Below are 20,946 nucleotides of genomic sequence, written 5' to 3' on the forward strand. Positions count from 1 at the left end.
TAGATATTTGTTTCCAACATGACATTTTCCAACTTTATTTTAATCAAAATCATTTTTAAGAATATGTTGGCATTGTTTCACTTTCAGTGTTTTTAAGCATGTTTCTTTCCACTGATTCCTGAGGCTTTGCTGAATTCCCTACTAATGTTTTCTTTCAATTAATTCTATTAATTCCAGCATTGACCTGAGACGAAGGCCTGATGGTTATTGCTTCTCCTTAGTTTCTGGCTCCTTGGTTTACTCAGTTGCTGCCTCCTTTTCAGTTGCTTCTTCTCATCAGGAAGTCTATCTTTTGGTTTCCTTCTTTCTCTGATGCCTGGGCTTTGGCTCTGTTTATTCAGCCTCTTCCTCACGAGGCCTCGCAAACCCTTCTTATTTTGTTTTGATTTCATCTGGAGCTCCTTCCCTTCATGCTGAATCCTCCTAAGATGCTGACTTTAAGCAAATCCCCTGGATGTTTGTGAAGGAACCGTGGTTACTATTGTGTGGTTGAACAGGTGGACTAGTGAGTCATGCCAAAACCTCACTAATATCATCATAGTGTAGGGGGGGAAAACCCTCATAGAAGAATGAAATATTTTGAGGAATATTAAAAAGGCAAGATATTATATTTCCCCAAAGGGAGAAATGGAGAAACATGTTTTTAAAGGCAGGAAGCAGCCCCCCAAGTCTCTCTTAATGGCCTCCCCCCAGCAGATATTTGGTGTCCATTAAGAAAGATTGGGCCAGCCTATCTACAAAACAAAAGACCTTCAGCTTCAGGGTGTTGGGATTAAGAAGAACAGGACATGATCCTTCAGGACATAATAGGATTAACCCACTACCATTTAGCAGATGGCACAAAGCTCACTACATTGTGCAATCTCCTACAAGGACATTTCAAACTTTGCACAACTCTCCTAGCAGCATCTCTGAAACTTATAAAGATCCATCCACTCACTCAACCATTTGGTCAGCTGCACCAGAACCACAAACCCTGGTGGTTCTGTTAATCAATAAATGGACCTTTCTTTCCAATCAGCCTCCAGCCTCCATTTTATTTTCAGCATCTTTCTCCCAGCTTGGAACTGAGCCAGATGTATTTTTATTTCCAACAGTAGGTCTTGACCTCAAATAGAAGAGGCCTCCTGAGGCACCTTGAAAATCAGGGATTTGGGCTCAGTTTGTTCCCTCCAACCAACACTGACTAGAACCAGCTTCAGAGAAAGGAGGAAACCACATAATTCTGTGGACTCATTCTTATTATCCTAGCCAGGCCAGAGGTATACCATACTTCAAACACAAACAGAAACACACTTCACAAGACAAACACAACACACAAAGTTTTATGGCTTCAGTTAGTTGTTAGATAATATTCTAGTCGAGTTTAGATCTGCCTAACATCTTCATGGATCCTCTTGTCTGTTTTTAAGACCTGTGGGAGAAGTTAGCTTCTAATTTCATCTCCTGCCGTGTGACTGTAAATAAACCAGTTATTCCATCCAAGAGTTTGTATGATTGCTCACACTTACTCGGGTACAACTGATTCTCATTGGCCACCATGCCTCACAACACTCAAACTATGCCAGAGGTCAAGCTCCATCTTGTGCTCAGTTTCACGTAGGTCAAATACCCAGCTTCATCGTGATTCTCAACTCCCTCTGCTCTATGGATGACAAGAGACATAAGCATGATTTCCCCCTTCTGGTGCACAAACAAAATCTAATGCTAAGTGGGTAGGATATTGCTTCTCCTTGCAATTACCGAAAGAATAGTAATTCCCAATGGATCCCCTGTGGATTTCTATCCATAAAAATCTTCCAAGATAAAGCCTGCTTTAGAAAACAGGCACTGAGTTTCCCTATTGGGGCAGGACACCTCATGTTACTTTGTCTTGCAAACAGCTAATTCCTTTGCTTAAGTGTGACTCAGCTGGCCTTAATTTTCTCTTCGGCCATAGCACAAACATAGGTAAGAGAAAGCATGCTTGGTATAAATTTCCCCTAAGGCCATCCAGGTTGCAGGGCTGGGCTCTACTCTGCTGAAGCTCAGGTGAGATTTCAGGTGATACCTGCAATTCTGCTTTTGCACAAATCTGGATTTCTGGAAAGGGGACCACAATGATTGGGCTGCCTCTCCTGCTGCTGCTGCTGCTCTTCTGGCTTTTGCCTCCAACTTCTGCAAAGAGGATTCCAGTCACTTGTGTATCGGCCAACACTTTCCAGAGTCAGCAAGACTATCACACGCCTGGTGATTTCAAGATTGGTGGGAATTTGTTCCTGACAAACATGATTTACTTCAACCACACAGACTTTAAAAAACAACCATCCATGATTTCTTATACTCTGGTGTAAGTTTCACCTGGGGTGGAAAGAGATGTGTGATGGTTTGCTTTGTTTCAGATTCAAGGTCCCTCTTCAGAATTACTTGTCCTAGTGGCCTTTGCAAGTCCTAGTGTAGCTCAGATCTTCGTGCTTTTCACAATAAAGGGTCACCTTGATGGTGAGATGGACGACATGCAAATGAAGTCAATATTATTTAAAAAAAATAAGTCTCCAATTGCTGATCTTTTCAGAACTCATCATCAGGAAAATGATAAACCACAATTGAGGGTGGTAACAGTTTTGAAAGTCTGCTGGCCTTTAGAAGAAGTTGAGCTGTAGTATTAATCGGGACAGAAAGTCATGGTGGAAAGCTCAAATAAAAACTCATTTCTTTTCCAATATGGGACACTGAAATATATAAAGCTTAGTTTTAGAATCAGCAGTGCTCATAACTGATGGCCTTCTATAAATCTGTGCTGTCTGTCACACACAAACACACAGAGAGACACAGACACACACACACACACACGATTTTGTGTTCAGCAGGCCTGGAGAAGCTGCTCAAAGACACAGCCAAATTGATCTGGGTTGTAGAAGAGCAACTGGGAAGGATTGCAATCACTAGAGGAAAGTGATGAAGGAGAAATGACAGAGAGCTATACAAGCTTCTCTCCTTTCTTGCAAAGCCATCCAAGGGATTTCATTTATTAATTTTTAAATTAAATGCTAACCTAGAGAAACATGAGACTTTTGGTCTAAAGAACAGCAAAATGAGGTAAGGCAAACTCCACCACGCATAGAAATTGTTCCATAATGATTTTTTTTCTCACTATAGGCCCCAAAGCAAGAGCTACCAGCATTTCCTGACCTTGAAGTTTGCAGTCAGAGAGGTGAACAGGAATCAGATTCTGCTCCCAAACATCACCCTTGGCTTCCACATTTATGACTATGATGACACTGAGAGGAATAGTTATCTCATCAGCCTCTCCCTGCTCTCCACACGAGGCCAAACAGTTCCAGGTTACAAATGTGACAGGCAGGATCCCCTGCTCTCTGTCATCGGGGGTCTCAACCCCAAATCCTCAAGGCAGATGGCCTCCATCTTCAGCCTCTTCAAGATCCCTCAGGTAAGGGGGCTCCATTGGATGCAACCTGAGGTAGACCAACAACAGAAACACACTGAAGACAAAGATGAAACAAAAGGTGTTTGGTGGTGGGAAAGGCATTTCAGGGATATATGATTTAGAGGCTCCACACTGTAGTTTAATTCATTTTTATATTTTATGTATCAAGATGCATTTTTATATTACCTCCAAGGTTAAAATGCTGTATTTGCCAAGAGGAATTACTTCCTGGTTTTCATATAAAAGTGTAGCCACCCTTTCAGTGCAGTTTAGATTGAAACTCAGGGAGAAACAACCCGATTGGAGCACAATCCACAGAACTGTGATTCCCTGAAGTCATCGTAAAACATTGCTTTGAAAAAAAATCTCACTTTCTCCAGCTTGGTGTTGGCTTTGAGTTCTCTCAGGGAGGCAGAAGAGTTTATCCTTCCTTCTTCCAGATTAATTCCAGTGAATTTCCCCAGTATGTGGGTTTAGTCCAGCTGCTCCTGTATTTCCAGTGGAACTGGGTTGGGCTGGTGGCTTCTAAAGATGACAGTGGAGAACATTTCGTCTCATCTCTGGTGCCAATGCTCAAGGAGAAGGAGATCTGCTTGGCCTTCCCTGAAATATTCAGTTCTGATATTAAGGAGTTGGGAGGACAACTTGTTTTCAAGATTTTGCTTGAAGTTGAAGTGATTGTCCTGTTTGGAGACTCTCTTACTATTATGCTGGTAGGGTTCACTCAATTTCGTTATAGAAAATCCATATCACTTTGGAAAGTTTGGATCCTTCCTTCCTATTGTGAACTAAGTGTGTTGGGATCTAGAGAAATGTTGCAATTTAGAAAGTACTTCCATGGGACTTTGCATTTTAAAGACCAAACCAGGGATGTCTCAGAATTCAGCCACTTCCTCTTGTCTTTAGACCCTTTGAACCCAGAAGGAGATGACTTATTCCCACTTTGGTGGGAAAAAATCTTTGTCTGCAAGATCCACAAACCAGGAGTGATCCTTAAAAAGTGGGAAAAGCCATGTACTGGAAAGGAGAATTTACAGGACCTGCCATCTTACGTTTTTGAAACAAGCATGACAGGTGAAAGTTACAATATCTACAATGCCATTTATGCTGTGGCACACGCATTGCATGAATTGCATGGATCTAGAGGGCGAACAGTCATGATGAGGCTTGGAAGGAGGATCTCGAATGTCCAGTCATGGCAGGTAATCTCTGGGACTTTTTATTCAGGCCACAGATCCATCTAGTGGAAGCTTCCCATATGTATTTCTTGAATTGCCGATTAAATATCTCTATGCTACCATATCAATGAATTTGAAAGCATATTAAAACAGCATGAATGAATGGAATATAACTTGGTTGAGAAGGAATAGAGGAGGGAGGGAGAGAACTAAAGCAAACCAGATCCCTATAAGATCCATAAAGGAAATACCTTCCTATAAACTCCTGAAACGTCTACAAAAAAAAGTTTCAGGAAGTGACTATTTCAGGGAGAATAATTCAGCCCAGGGAAAGATGGCCATCTTGGTGTGATTGTGAATGATATCTGTGCAAATCAGTCCTAGTCAAATTTCATGCAGAACCACCTCAGTTGCAATCACTTGGTACTGAACCTTGAATCTAACCAATAAAGAGTTCATTTTCACTTTGGTTTATGTTTGTTTGTTTGTTTGTTTGTTTATAAAGTTTATAGGCTGCCCATCTTACCTCTAAGTAACTCTTTCTATGTTTCTATGGCTTAGCATCCTACGTAGCCTCACTCATCTGCTTAGTTTGAGAATAGAATAGAATAGAATAGAATAGAATAGAATAGAATAGAATAGAATAGAATAGAATAGGAATAGGAATAGGAATAGGAATAGGAATAGGAATAGGAATAGAATACAGAAAGAGTAGAGTAGAGTAGAGTAGAGTAGAGTAGAGTAGAGTAGAGTAGAGTAGAGTAGAGTAGAGTAATAATTTTATTGTACACGTTGAATGTACACTAATCGGCATACATTAAAATGAAATTTCATTGCATACAGCTCTCAAAGGGTCACCACCTCCAATATGCACTTCATGAACAAAAATACAATATTATGTATATACCCACATACAGAATATTCTATGACACAGAGAAACAACACAATCTCGCATATCAAAACAACTAGACACAAGGACAGTTTTTTCCCCATCATGCCATCAATCTGCTAAACAACTGATTTCCACAACACTGTCCAACTATCTAGTAAGGCTGTATTATTATTATTATTATTCTCATCTTTCCTACTGACTATCTTCTTATAACTTTGATGCTTGTATCTTATGAATTATATTGTTTTATTTAGCATCCTAGTATGATTTATGTTGACTGTTTATTTAGTATCCTATGATTGATGATTGTATTTTATGAACATAATTTATTTCTTGTTGCTTGTATATACACTGAGAGCTTCTGCATTGGAGACAAATTTCTTGTGTATCCAATCACACTTGGCCAATAAAGAATTCTATTCTATTCTATTCTATTCTGTCCTGTCCCATTCTATTCTGGACAATGTTTTTAATGTTAGATGTCCAGTCACGTTTCAATGAAACAGAGGGCTGTCAGTTTAAAAAGTCTAAGTTGTTTCTATTTAAAAGTAGCTGTTTATCTTTATTTATTAGTTAAATGCAGAGAGGGGAGATTTGCTTCCTGAGCCTTTGTAATATGGCTCCTCTCTTGCCCCTCTTTCTCCTTCTTTTGTTCTTCTTCTGCTTCGAAAGAGATAGCTGCCATTCCCTCAGTCAGAATTTCCTCTGCATTTGAAGAGAAGGGAGGAATAGTCCCAGAAAACTGCTTGTTATGTAAAATCCATTGTTTGACATTCAAAAGTTCAATTCTTGAGCATGAAATTCTCAGAGAGTCACAGAAAATAACAGAAAACATCAAAACTACAAGAGAGCATTTCACCTAGGCAGCCATCAATGACACCATCTTCTACAGTTCAGCTTGTTGTGTGAAAGCAACTTCTGTAAACTTCAGAACACCAAGCAGGATTCCAAAGTGGCCCTGAAGAGTTTATGGTCTGAAATCCATCAGGCTTTCAGCATCAATGGCTGAATGTTGGGCTTTCCTAGGTAATGAACTGACAAATCAGGGCAGGTGCTTCTTTCCACATGGCTCCATTTGTTTGGACCTGGTTCCTCCACCCTGCTCTCCTTGGGAAAGCCAGTGGAATTGCACACCATTGTGGTAGAAATAATCCAATTGTTCCAAAAATGCATTTGTTATTTACATCATCTTGGGCCAAAGGAATAATTTAAAAGTGTATTTAGTCAAGTATTGAAGGAGCAAAGCCATTCATATGTGGCATTAAACTTTTTGTAGATAGGTATTGTGTTAATAAAACTGGAGTTGAAGTAGCCATGGTACAAATTCTTCAAAATAAACAGAAATTTTTGTTGTGTTGGAAAAGAAGTCAAAGATTTGGTGTTGCTCCTGATTGCTCAGGTCTCAGCCAAGAAAACTCCTCTAGCTTTTCAGACATACGACTATTTCTGAAGATGATGGCCATCACACAATAATAGAAGCCTTGATGTCTCATTTCTGACCTTCAGCCAATGACTCCAATTTCTGAATGTCTCTTTTCATTCAGATTCTTCCCTATTTGAGGAAAGTCCAGTTCAACAACAGTGCTGGTGATGAAATCTCCTTCTCAGAAAATGGACTGGCATTGGCTCGCTATGATCTTCTCAACTGGGTTCTCCTCCCCAATGAATCTTTTGTCCCTGTGAAAGTTGGAGAAATAGATCTCAGGGATCCTGCAGGCAAAGATTTCACCATAAACTCTGATGGAATCATCTGGGCCACAGAGGTGAGCTGAAAGAAAATCTTGTCAATTCAAGGAAAGATTCATTTTCATCTCAGGATGTCCAACATTCTTCTAACTGGAAAACAGGTCTACTGAACCTGGAATGTTGCAGAAATACCTGTTATGCTTCAGATAAAAAAATCTGCTTTGAATGTATCATATTTGAGGTGCCATTTGTGGCTGGCCCATTTATTTTATTTTATTTTTCAAAAAAAAATATTTGTCACCCGTCTCACCAAAAATGCAACTCTGAGCAGTATAGAAACAATAAATAATATATTAAAAAAAACAGTCTGAATTAAAAGAGAGACAAATCCATGAAGCATTGGGATTGGGAAGAACTTCTGCTTGAAACCTGGGATGTCATTAGAACAAGCAAGAGTGATTTCATCTTTAGTTGAATCCTTGTTATCCTTTGTTTCAGAAATGCTCAAATGTTGAACGTTTTCCTTTGCATACCAAGGTCAAGATCCAATGTTCAGCATCTATTGGTGGGTCAGGAGTGGCCACTGGCCTGAATCTCCCCCCCCGCCCCCGGGCATTTCCTGGCCTGTTGTAGATTCTGGTTGAAATTAGTTTTAAAGTCATTCTGGTGATGGAAGTAGGAATATGGAAAAGAATAAAGGAAGCATGTTCATTGCTTCGGTCACCTACAGCATTTCTCTTTTCTCTTTTAGAAGGTGCCCCTTGCCAGGTGTGGCAAGAAGAGATGCCAGGCAGGAGAGAGGAGAAGAGTGCCAGAAGGCGAGCAGATCTGCTGCTACCAATGTGCCCCTTGTCCAGAAGGGACCATTTCTAATCAGACAGGTAGAGCAACCTTCAAATGTAGATCTTCCAGGTTCAAGGAAGCCATTCAGTAGATCAAAACATTAAGAGCATTTTTGGTCACTTGTGGTAGGCTTCACACAAGGGTGGGATTCAAATTTCTTAACAACTGGTTCTGTGGGCATGGCCTAATTTGTGGGTGCAGCTTTGTGGTCATGTGACTGGCTGGGTGTGGCTTGTATGTAAATATTATAAATATTTATGTAAATATTGAATTTTTATTAAGAAAAGAACAACTTTTACTCAAAATCAGGCAAAGCAGGCAGGCAGATTGAGTTGCTCACAGAATCACAGATTTACTCGGATATCTATTTTTCTGCAAACTGCTACCTGAGTCTGTCACATAAAATTTGCTACCAAGCAAACTCACAAAATTAGCCCACAACACATTATGTATGTAAATATTGATATTTTTTTTATGAAAAAAGAGAGCAACTTTTACCCAAAATCAAGCAAAGCAGGCAGGTAGATTGAGTTGCTCACAGAATCACATATTCATTCAGAGAACTACCTTTTTGAAATCTGCTACCTGAGTCTGCACTGAAAAATAGAAGCCTCAGTCCTAAGGAAGGTTCAGCTCTGCTTTTAGATTAGCTAGAAAGCAAGAAATCCAACGATTTCCTGCTTTCTAGCTTAGTGGTTCCCAAAGTGGGCGGTACCACCCCCTGGGGGTGGTGGGATGCCTTAGGGAGGTGCTAAGAGGCAGGGGGCCGGCAGGGGGGCACTAAGAGGTGGCAGGGGGGCGCTGGAGGTGGGCCCCTCACAGGGCACAATTCAGGGGTGAGAAAAAATCCCACCACCACCACCGCATTCAAGGCAAGGCCCCGCAGGATCACCCCATTGACTTGCATGCTCTGGTGTAAGGGGCTCAATGGGGTGATCCTGTGGGGCCTCACCCCGAACACAGCATTTGGAAAGGGGAGCAAACCAGAGTGGCTTTGTTCTCTTTTTCAAAAGGAGAGCAAACCAGAGCGGGTTTGTTCTGGTTTGCTCTGGTTTGCTCTGGTTTGCTCTCCTTTCCCAACGCTGCGTTCGGGGCGAGGCCCCACAGAATCATCCCATTGAGCCCCTTGCACTGGAGGCACCTGCCCAAGCAACTCCAAATGGAGCGGTGCACGAAGTCAATGGGGTGAGTCTGAGAGAGAGGAAAGAGAGAGAGAGAGAAAGACAGAAGAAAGAAGAGAAAGAGAAAAGGGACAGAAAGAAAATGGGACAGACAAAGAAAGAGGGGGGGAATAGAAGGAAGAGACACAAAGAAAAAGAAATAAAGGAGGGAGGGTGGGAGGGAGGGAGGAGAAAGATAATGAGATACCTATTCTAGTCCAATGACCTGCTCCAGCAGGGTTAGAAGGGAGTTTGTGTGTGTGTGTGTGTGTGCATGTTCTCCTTGTAATTTACCAGTACATTTTGGTTTTGCCTTCTTCAGAATTGGCACTGTAATACATTGGGGAAAAGGAATTTTTTAGGGTGGAGATCTGGTCCAATGGATCCTGTTTAAAGCCTCAACAAAATGTGAGAGCTTCCTGATAGTCTTGGCCATGTTTTTTCCACAAAACCTTTAATTAATAGAAGCCACAGATGTTTCAATGTGCTGGCAAAGATGCTGGCAAAGATGTTTCAGTGTGGAAAAGGGGCTCTAAACTAGGCCTCATTTCAATCTGATGCATCAGGTCTCTCTCTCTGTCTCTCTCTCCCTCCACCCTCCATCCCCCCTTCCCCCCTTCCTTTGTCCCTTTTTATTTCCTTCCCTTTTCTCTTTCTTTTCTTCCTTCTCTCTTTCTCTCTCTCTCTCTTTCTTTTCTCACTCTCTGTTTCCCTCTCTCAGGCTCACCCCACTGACTTGTTGCACCACTCTGCTTGGACTTGCTTGGGCAGGTCCCTCCAGTGCCGCGGGCTCAATGGGGTGGACCTGCGGGGCCACTGGTGGCAGCGCGTTTGAAAAGTCGAGCAAAGCCAGAGGTTGGTAATTTTTGTGGCAAAGAATCACAAAAGCTTCTGGGTTGTGCACAAGAAGGGACACACATGTCAATGCAATTCAGCAACATAAAATAAAGAAATACAAATAAAACAAATCAACAAGAATCTTCTAGAATCTAATCAGAGATGCTTTGCCAATTCTAGTCCAATGACCTGCTCCAGCAGGGTTAGAAGGGAGTGTGTGTATGTGTGTGCATGGCTGTCAAAACTCCAAAACAGGCCAAATAGCTCCGGGGAGGCCAGTCATAAATTAGAACACTTGCTAAGCAATCGGTCATTAAGTGAGGACCACTTGTATTTGGTTTGCCAGTCACCAAACCATGCCCACCCAGTCATGTGACCAGCAAGCCACGCCCACCCAGTCACATGACCAGCAAACCACACCCTCAAATTAGGTCACACCCACAGAAATTTGAATCCAGCCCCTGGTTGGGGGGCATTGAGGATGAGTTTGTAGCACCAAGGGGGCGGTGGACTGAAAAAGTTTGGGAACCACTGTTTTAGCTAATCTAAATCTTCCAGCACAACAGAACAGCTGATGGTTGAGGGGAAGGAAAATGCAGGAAAGTTTGATGGTGCGCATACCAGGTAAGGAGTGAGTGGACGGTGCAGGGAGGGGCAGGGCCAACCAGTTGCACAATTTTCTGGTTCTCCAAACTGTGCAGAATCATAACAACCAGTTCTATAGAACCGGTCTGACCAGGTAGAATCCCACCCGTGGTTTCACATGCTTCAGGGTGTGGATACAAATGGTCCTGCCTACTGTTTAACTTGCCACCCCTGAGGAATGATGATTGTCAGGGCTTCTCTCCTGACCCAATTTCATGCATGGTGGAGTCAAGGCAGCAATTTGTAGATTTCTTGCTGTCCTTCCTGCTCCTCCTGCCACACACGAAGGGAAAACCAGCTACTGATCCTTTTTATGAATTAATAGAGCAGTGTGTCTGTTCATTTGTGTTACTTTTAGTGTGCCTCTTATGTCGGGATTATCAATTTCCCTGGAAACTTTCAGGCATGTCAGAGAAATACATCAATCTACCTGTGTCTGATAGCCCCTTCCTGCCTGATGGGAGGGGTCTCTGGATGCCTGATGGGAGAAAGTGATTTCTGGATGCCTGATGAGAGAAAGTGATTTGAAATAGGAAAAAATTCATTCTCCCTCCTCACAGACCTCCCATTCCACATAGGGATGTGAGTGTTCTTGTCTAGGCGTGTGTGTGTGTGTCAGTTTCTGATCTTATGACCCACCAACAGATAATGTCCTTAAAGAAGCAAATAGCAGGATCACCAATTGACAGATCTATCAATCTTTTTGGGCTTCCAATATGATCTGAGGAAAAGAGATCAAATTCCCAATTTCTCCCTGTGAAAACAAATTGAAATAATCATGCAAGTGCAGAAGAGAGATCCTGATCTTTAATCAATTGATCCCTGTGCTCATTTTGAACCTACAATCTCTATCTTTGAAGGCACCTGAAGCTACTGAGTTTTTTTTCATCACTTCCTTTGTGAGTTATGCTCACCAGAAAGGGATCAAATGGGGACCCTAGGAGGGGAGGGGGAATAAAACTCCTAGTGGATGACCCTGAAGTCCTAAGACAAAGACTCTTGATTTCAGATGCAGTTCGCTGTGACCCTTGCCCAGAAGATTACTATCCCAATGAGGACAAGGTCCGGTGCATTGCCAAGAAGATCCACTTTCTTGCCTATCAAGACACCCTGGGATCCATTTTGGTTTCCCTCACTCTTTCTCTTTCTGTGACTACAACTGTAGTTCTGGTGATATTCCTTAGACATCGTGACACTCCAATTGTCAAGGCCAACAACCGAGATCTCACCTATGTCCTCCTGGTCTCCCTTCTGCTCTGCTTCCTCTGCTCCTTCTTCTTCATTGGTCGACCCGGGAAACTCACCTGTCTCTTCCGACAAACTAACTTTGCCATTCTCTTTTCCCTTGCAGTTTCCTCTGTCTTGGCAAAAACTGTCATGGTGGTTTTGGCTTTCATGGCTACCAAACCAGGGAACAAGACAAGGAAACTCTTAGGAAAACCTCTGACCAACTCCATGGTGATAGCCTGTCCCCTGATCCAAGCAATTATTTGTGCCACCTGGCTGGTTACCTCCCCTCCATTTCCCAACATGGATTTTCACTCCTTCGTAGGAGAGGCCATATTGGAATGTAATGAAGGCTCAGGTTTGATGTTTTATGCTGTCCTGGCCTATCTGGGTTTCCTGGCCCTTGTGAGTTTCACAGTGGCCTTTCTGGCTAGGAAATTGCCTGACAGCTTTAACGAAGCCAAGTTCATTACTTTCAGCATGCTGGTCTTTTGCTGTGTTTGGATCACCTTCCTCCCTACCTACCTGAGCACCAAAGGGAAATACATGGTGGCCGTGGAGATCTTCTCCATCTTGGCCTCTGGGGCTGGTCTCTTGGCTTGCATCTTTCTCCCCAAATGTTATATTATCCTGTGGAGGCCAGATCTGAATCACAGAGAAAATATAATGAGGCACAAGAATTTCTAATTTATGTGGAAAGTAGTTTTATTTTGACATTTGGGCTTTTTTTTAAATTTGATATGATTTCTTAACAATAATGAAATAAGAGACGGGCTTGTTCAGTAAATGATTAGAAATCATATAAATATTTTATAACAATCTCTATTCAAATGTATACTATTTTTACTTCTATTAACATTTGAGATTTGGTACAATACAATTGAAAGTATATTAAAATATTTCTCCACATATCTTAAAATTCCCATGGTTGAGAGACATTGTGATAGAAGACTGGATCAGGATTCAAGAAGCTCTCAACAAGCTAAATTAGTCATCAGAATCCATTCAGATCAATTCAACCTTAACATATCCAAGTCCTTCCTTTGTGTGGGGAAAGGGCACATGTTTGGGATTGAAGAGAGCATCCTGGGCAGAAGCACATGTGAGAAGGATCTAGGTCTTCATGAATCACACGCTGAATGGGAGCCAACATGAGCATCTTGTTGCTGACGTTCTATGTCTGTTGAAGCATCTGGAAACCTCCCATAATCCTTGCTGTAGCAACAGATCTAGTGTCAATGCCCCATCAGAGCCTGAGTCCATGGAGGAGAATGAGCCGGAGCTGGGGCCGATGGAGGTCAAGGGGGAAGCCTTGTTGGCTTTGGAGAAATGCAGGGAGGAGCAGGACAAGGCAGCCTTGTGTCCCTTGGGCTTGGGACAGCCTGCCAGCAGAGAAGAATGGGGGCAGGACGACTGAGAGAGGGGAAAGAGAGGGAAAGCAGAGGAGATGAGGAGCTATGGAGCTCAGATCATGAGCAAGGACCACCCCCTCCTGACCCCTGAGCCCTGAGCACAGAGAGTGGAGAGGAGGTGGGAACAGCACAACCTAACCCAACAACTCCAGAGGAGAACGCCCCACCCCTCTTCACAAGACACATCTGGGGACTGAGACTTAAGGAGACGCTGTGGAGAGGGGCGTTTGTTGGGAACAAATGCTGAATTTGTGGAGTTTTGTGTGCCTTTGCCGATGTCTGGAGTTTGCTAGACTTCTTGCCTTATAATTGCCTTGTTCCTTTGTTTCATTGAACTTCTTGCCTTGAAGCCGTTGTGCTAACAGAGTTTTGCTGGACTACTCATAGCCAGAGGCTGCTGGAGGTGTGTGTGTGTGTGCGTGTGTGTGTGTGTGTGTGTATGTGAGCACTTTGCTCTGGGACTTGCCATAAACATGGGAATGTTTGGTGGAAAGTTGGAGCAATAAAGGGGCATTCTGACTGTGTTGCCTCCATGCCTTGCCCCGGATCATTACACATAGAGTGTCAACAACAAGAGGAATCATGGCTCCTACATATTCTACATTGCTTAGAACTTAGACCACAACTGAATGTTGCATCCAGCTTGAGAGACAGACCAACACACAGTGGCAGGGTGTAAGATGCAGGCAGGGACAGCATACACTGCAGGGCACCACCAAGTAGCTGGTGTACAGGGACATATGCAGAGTGCATGGGCTAGACCACTGGTGGTTAACCTTTTCGCCACCGAGTGCCAAAACGGGAGCGCACATGTGCCGAAAAGGCACAACCCAGAAACTGGAACAGCAGCTCCAGGCATGCTTGCGCACCAGCCACCTGGTCATCTGGCTTCTAACATGCATGTGCGTGTGAAGACCAGCTGGCCAAGCAGTTTCTAACATGGCTGATCTTCACACACACATGTGCATTAGAAAACAGAAGACCAAGTGGCCAGTGTGTATGTGCACACTGGGAGCTACTCTTCCAATTTCCAGCACTCCCCTGCGTGCGAAGACCAGCTGGCCAGTGCACGCCGCAATCCAGAAGAGCAACAGGTGATGGTTGGCATGCCCATAGAGATGGCTCTACATGTCACTTTTGGCACGCTTGCCATAGGTTCGCCATCACGGGGTAGATCTTCTCAAACCCAGATATGATATTCCACAAAGTTGTGAAGAATAAGAGGGCTAAGATGCGTTGGGACTTGCAGATCCAAAGAGATAGGCCAGGACCTGGCCAGATGTACCAGTCTTAGAGAAGAAGACATTGGTGGTGATCGATGTAGCCATGCCAAATGACAGCAACATCAGGAAGAAGGAGGAGGAGTAGCTGGAGAAGGATCAGCAGAGGTGGTCTTCAGCCGGTTCTGACCAGTTCTGGAGAACCTGTAGCGGAAATTTTGAGTAGTTCGGAGAACTGGAAAATCCCACCTCTGACTGGCCCTGCCCCAATCCATTCTCCGCCTCCCAAGTCCCAGAGGATTGGCTGGGTCTCCTTTGGTTGCCCTGCACAGGAGAATGGAGCTGGAAAGCAGGTTAGTGGGGTGGGGAAGTAGTGGGGATTTTGCAGTATCCTTCCCCTGCTACGCCCACCAAGCCATGACAAACCTACCATGCCATGCCCACAGAACCAGTAATAAAAAAATTTGAATCCCACCACTGAGGACCAGGCCCTGAAGGAGGAACTAGAGAAGATATGGAAAATCCAGGCCAATGTGGTTTCAGTTATGGTAGAAACATTTGGGTCTATGACTACATTGGGAGAGTATCTCCAACAGATCCCAAGAACAACAGCAGATCTCTCTGTCCAGATGGAAAGAAGTGCTAGGAAGAGCTAAGTAACCTCCAACTGCCAGGCCTCTGGTAGAAGACCTGAGATTGAGGAAGATAGTAGACCATCCAGAGGGGTGTTTTCTGTTTTAATAGCCTGTGGGACATAGGAGAAGATCCCATTTCTGGCGTGAAGTTACTCCAGAAAAAAAGCAGGGCCAGCAACAGAAAAGCACAGCCTGTGCACTTTTACACATTTCTCTTTTGGCCGTAATATTAGGACCAGACGGTGCGAATAAATGAAAGACAAACACAACACACAAAGTTTTCTGGCTTCAACTGCCTGTTAAACAATATTCCCTTAGCGTTTAAATGTGTCCAACATCTTCAGGGACCCTCTTGTTTATTTGTAAGATCTATTGGAGAACTTGCCATCTGTTTATAAACAAACCAATTACTCCATCCAAGTATTGGCATCAGCTTTCCAACTAACAAACTCCAAAACAATTTGCCTCTGGGAATTAATATTTCTCCTCTCGTCACAGCTGTTTGGATTTCATTTTTATTTATTCTTGCACAACCCCGGTTCATCACATCTCATCACTTATCACCCATCCCTTCCCACTTGTGACTGTATGATGGTAATTTTGTTGCTTGTATCCTTACGATTTATATTGACTGTTTCCTAGTATGATTGGATTGCTTATTGTACCCTCTGACTATCATTAAGTGTTGTACCTGATGATTCTTGACTCTTAACAAATGTATCTTTTCTTCTATGTACACTGAGAGCATTTGCACCAAAGACAAATTCCTTGTGTGTCCAACCATACTTGGCCAATAAAGAATTCTATTCTATTCTATTCTATTCTATTCTATTCTATTCTATTCTATTCTATTCTATTCTATTCTATTCTATTCTATTCTATTCTATTCTATTCTATTCTATTCTATTCTATTCTATTCTAAAGTTGGAATCCCAAATTATTATTGTGACAGAGGGAAGGTTGACAAGAATGAATGGATTGCCTCTCTTGCTGGTACTGCTCTTCTGGCTCCTACCTCGGTCTACTGCTAAGAGAATGCCAAATATATCTGTGTTGGCAAACACTTTCCAGATTCAGCAAGAATATTACAGGCCTGGAGATCTAATGATTGGTGGGAATTTGCTCCTGACAAGCATTCACTACTCTGAAGACCAAGATTTTAAAACAGACCCATCCAAGATTCCTTATAGACTCATGTAAGTTTTTACTTGGAGCAGAAAGGTGTAGGTGATGGTTTGCTTTGGTTTAGATTCAAGGACTCATTTTAGTATAACAGAATAAGAGTTTGAAGGTACCTTGGAGGCCTTCTAATCCAGCCCTTGCTCAAGCAGGAAACCCTACACCATTTCAGACAAATGATTGTCTATTCTCTTCTTAAAAACCTCCAGTGTTGGAGCTCCCACAACTTCTGGTGGCAAGCTGTTCCACTGGTTAATTGTCCTCACTGTCAGGAAATTTCTCTTTAGTTCAAAGTTGCTTCTCTCCTTGATGAGTTTCCATCTGTTGCTTCTTGTTCTACCCTCAGGTGCTTTGGAGAATAGCTTGACTGCCTCTTCTTTGGGGCAGCCCCTGAGATATTGGAAGACTGCTATCATGTCTCCCCTGGTTCTTCTTTTCATCGAACTAGAGATACCTAATTCCTGCAACCATTCTTCATATGTACTTACTTCATACAAATGCCTGCTTCATAGAAATATTTGTTCTAGTTATCTTTGCAATGTCCTAGTGTAGTTCAAATCTTTTCACAAAGATTTCACTTGGATAGTGGCATGGATGGCATGTAAAAGGAGTCAATAAATAATAAAATAGGCTACAATTCTCAATCTTTTTGGAAGTCATCATCATCAGGAAAATGGCAAATCTAAAAAGTGAAGAGGGACAACAGAAACTGTGCTGGCTAAGGGAAGAAGTTGACTTATAATATTAATTTGTATAGAAAGTCATGTTGGAAAATTCAAATAAAAGCTCAGTCCTTTTCCATTGTGGGGTACTGACAAAAGCAAAAATAAAACTCATTTTTTTAATCAGCAGTCCTCAAGAATAATGGACTTCAGGAAATATTTACTGTCACCTCCATTAGAGTTTTGTGCTCAGTAATGGTTAGTAGACCTGAAAATGCTGCTGAAAGAGAGACCCAAAGGTATTTTTTTTCAAGAGGTAACTGGACTTTTTGGTTTTTCTTGGAAGACATTTTGCTTCTCATCCAAGAAGCTTCTTCAGGTGACCCTGAGGACACAGATAAACCTCCCAGCAGCCTCAACAACTCTCTAAAAAAATTCAAATGACCAGCTGTCTGCAAGGGGTATAAATCCTTCTATTCCTCACCATCCAGTCAGAGCTGAAGAAGTTTCTTGGATGAGAAGTGAAACATCTTCAAAGAAAAAACAGAAAATCCAGTTGCCTTTTTAAAAAAGCATGGGACAGCCATGATCTGGATGACTTAGAATCTCCATAGACACTCAAAGAAAGACTCCAATGGATTAGGGAGCTAAAAAAGCAATTGTGATATGGAGAGGAACATTTTTCTACTTTCTCGTGAAGCCATTCAAGTTTAATCAAGGTCTTCCCTTTAAAAAAAACACACAAACCCAATAAAACAGGGGGCTTGCTACTCTGAAGAAATAAGGCAGTCCATAGAAGTTGTTCTGAAATGAGCCCCAATGATTTTCTCATGACAGGCCCATCCCCAAGAACTACCAGCAATTTCTGACCTTGAAGTTTGCAGTCTCAGAGGTCAACAAGGACCTGGTTCTCCTTCCCAACATCACTCTGGGCTTCCATATCTATGACAATCACCAGACTGAGAGGAATAGTTCTTTAATCAGCTTCTCTCTGCTCTCCACACGAGGCCAAATGGTTCCAGGCTATAAATGTGGCAGGCAGGGCTCTCTGCTCTCTGTCATCGGAAGTGGCAACCCCAGATCCTCAAAGCAGATGGCCTCCATCTTCAGCATTTTCAAGGTCTCACAGGTAAGGGGGTTCTGAGAGGTAGACAAACAAAAGAAGCCAGAGATGAAATTCAAAGTGTTTGGGAGGTCAGCATATCAGGGGCATATGAGTTAGAGAATCCATGCTATAGTTGAATTTATATTTTATGTATCATTTTTGTAAAGACTGTGGTGACATGGGGGTTACGATGCAGGTTAACTCTGCATTCCACTCCAGCAGTTCGTTGCTGACCAATTCAAGGTTGAATCAGCCTTCCATTCTTCTGAGGTTGGTAAAAGGAGGATCCAGATTGTTGAGGCAATAGGATTACTCTGTAAATTGCTTAAAGAGAGGGCTGTAAAAGCACTGTGAAGCTGTATATAAGTCTAAGTGGGAGGGGAGGGAGGGAGGGCTGTGGTGGCACAGTAATTAGAATTCAGCATTGCAGGCTGATTCTGCCGACAGCCAACAGTTCAATCCTGACTGACTCAAGGTTGACTCAGCTTTCCGTCCTTTCTGAGGTGGATAAAATGGGGACCCAGATTGTTGGGGGGCAAGAGGTTCACTCTGTAAACTACTTAGAGAGGGCTGTGAAGCACTGTGAAGCAGTATATAAGTCTAAGCACTATTGCTAGTATATAACCCCCAGGACATAGATAGGAGATAATTCTGAAATGCTGTATTTGTCAAGAGGAGTTCCTTCCTGACTTTCATAAAATTTAGCCACCTTTTTAATGCAATTTATTCCATGCTATCCCCGTGATAGTTCTCTCCTTTGTAAGTTGACCTGTCAGGCAAAATATTGAATTGAGAAGGCAAAAAGTTTAAGTTTGCCATGCAAAGTGAGTCAGATTGACTGGTGGGGCAATGACCATGCAGTCATGATCAATAAATCAGAATAGAGCTGGAAGGGGCCTTAGAGGTCTTCTAGTCCAGCCCCCTCCTCAAGCAGGAGACCCTATACCATTTCTGACAGGTAGCTGTCCAGTCTTTTCTTTAAAACCTCCAGTGATGGAGCAGCCACAAATTCTGACAGCAAGCTGTTCCACTGGTTAATTATTGGTTAGGATCCCCACAGTCACCATAACAATTTTGAATTTGATGAAAAAAATCTCACTTTCTCCAGCTTAGTGTCGGCTCTGAGTTCCTTCGTGGAGGCGCAACAGATTATCCTTCCTTCTTCTGGATTAATCCCAAGAAATTTCCCCAGTTTGTGGGTTTAATCCAGCTGTTCCTGCATTTCCAGTGGAACTGGGTTGGACTGGTGGCCTCTAAAGGTGACAGTGGAGAACATTTCATCTCATACCTGATTCCAATGCTGGCAGAGAAGGAGATCTGCCTGGCCTTCCCTGAAATATTCAGTTCTGATATTCCTGCTATTGACGTATTAGGAATGCGCCTTGTTTTCAAGATTTTGCTGGAAGTTGAAGGGATTATTCTGTTTGGAGACTCCAGTACTATATCGTTGGTGGTGTTCACTTTGCTTCGGTTTGGAAAATCCATATCACTGCAGAAGGTTTGGATCATACCTTCCCACTGGGATCTTAGTGTGGTGGGATCTCAAGATGTCTTGCAATTTAGAAAGTACTTCCATGGGGCTTTGCATTTTAAGGACCACACCAGAGATGTACCAGAATTCAGCCATTTTCTCCTCTCTTTAAATCCTTTGAACCCAGAAGGAGATGACTTCCTCCCACTGTGGTGGGAAAAAATCTTTAAATGCAAAATCCACCAACCAGGACTGATCCTTCCAAAGAGGGCACAACCATGTACAGGAAAGGAGAATTTACAGGACCTGCCATCTTACGTGTTTGAAACAAGCATGACAGGTGAAAGTTACAACATCTACAATGCTGTTTATGCTGTTGCACATGCATTACATGCAATGCATGGATCAGGTGCGCAACCAATGATGAAGAGGCTCGGAAAAAGGATCTCAAATGTCAGGTCATGGCAGGTAATCTCTGAGACTTGTGACTCAGGCTACAGATGCTTAGCGAGGAAGATTCCCTTATGCATTTCTTCAATTACTGATTAAATATCTGTATGCCACTATAGCAATGAATCTGGAAGCATATTAAAGCAGCATTTATAAAAACACATAATTTACAGCCCACCAATGACCCTGTTTCCCCCCTCCCCCAAGGGTGTGTCATAAATCACATTCTCCAACAGAGCACTTTTGCAGGCCGTAGAAATCACGCCTCTCAGGCTGGTCCCGATAGCCTGGGATACAGCCTTGAAGAAGGTATGTGTGGAATGTGCTTCTGGATGTAGCTGCCATGCTACTCTGTCAGTTTTCCCCCCTCCTGCCTATGGCAACTTGAGAGCGGCCCGGAATGCTTTATTAGTTGACAATATGAATTAAGTTTAACTTTGTGTTGAAAAGAACACAGAATGTAGAACGTAGGATAATAGAATTGGAAGCAGGGGTGGGATTCAGCCGGTTCGGACCAGTTCATGTGAACTGATAATTCCGGTGCTTAGTTGCCCCTGCCCACCTGCCCCTACCCTAGTCTGTCCTATATTTCCATGTTTTTCAGCCCAGCTGATTTGTGCGGCACAGCGGATTGCCACTAGTGGTGGGCCACCAGTTCGGTGGGCGCACTTTGCACACGTGCACACACTTTGCGTGCATGCACACACCAAACATGCACTTAATGCAGGCACAGAGACGTTCTAACTCTCCTGCAAGCCTGCACGATCCCGGTCGCTTCAGCAGTTGCCACGCAACACTCTTTTGTGCCGTGCAAAGCAGCTGCGCTTCAAATTCAGCAGATAAAGGTGACTTTGAGAGCCTGGGCAGGTGGGTGGGCCCAACAGCAGAGTGGCAAAGAGAACTGGTTCAGTTTCCAC

At 43.0% G+C, this 20,946-nt stretch overlaps 1 protein-coding gene across 1 annotated transcript; it reads left to right on the forward strand.

Moving 5' to 3' along the window:
• Positions 1 to 1,540: 1,540 nt before the first annotated feature.
• Positions 1,541 to 12,582, forward strand: LOC148128586 (vomeronasal type-2 receptor 26-like). The gene is made up of 6 exons (XM_087948782.1): positions 1,541 to 1,599; positions 3,139 to 3,430; positions 3,928 to 4,140; positions 7,042 to 7,260; positions 7,935 to 8,064; positions 11,678 to 12,582. The coding sequence occupies exons 1-6, from the start codon at positions 1,541 to 1,543 to the stop codon at positions 12,580 to 12,582; spliced, it is 1,818 nt and encodes a 605-aa protein (XP_087804908.1).
• Positions 12,583 to 20,946: the final 8,364 nt, after the last annotated feature.

This window comes from Notechis scutatus, unplaced genomic scaffold (genome assembly GCF_049901735.1).
Source record: "Notechis scutatus isolate UNSWTSFEM ecotype Mainland unplaced genomic scaffold, rNotScu1.2 NSCUSCF19, whole genome shotgun sequence".
Lineage (NCBI taxonomy): Eukaryota > Metazoa > Chordata > Lepidosauria > Squamata > Elapidae > Notechis > Notechis scutatus.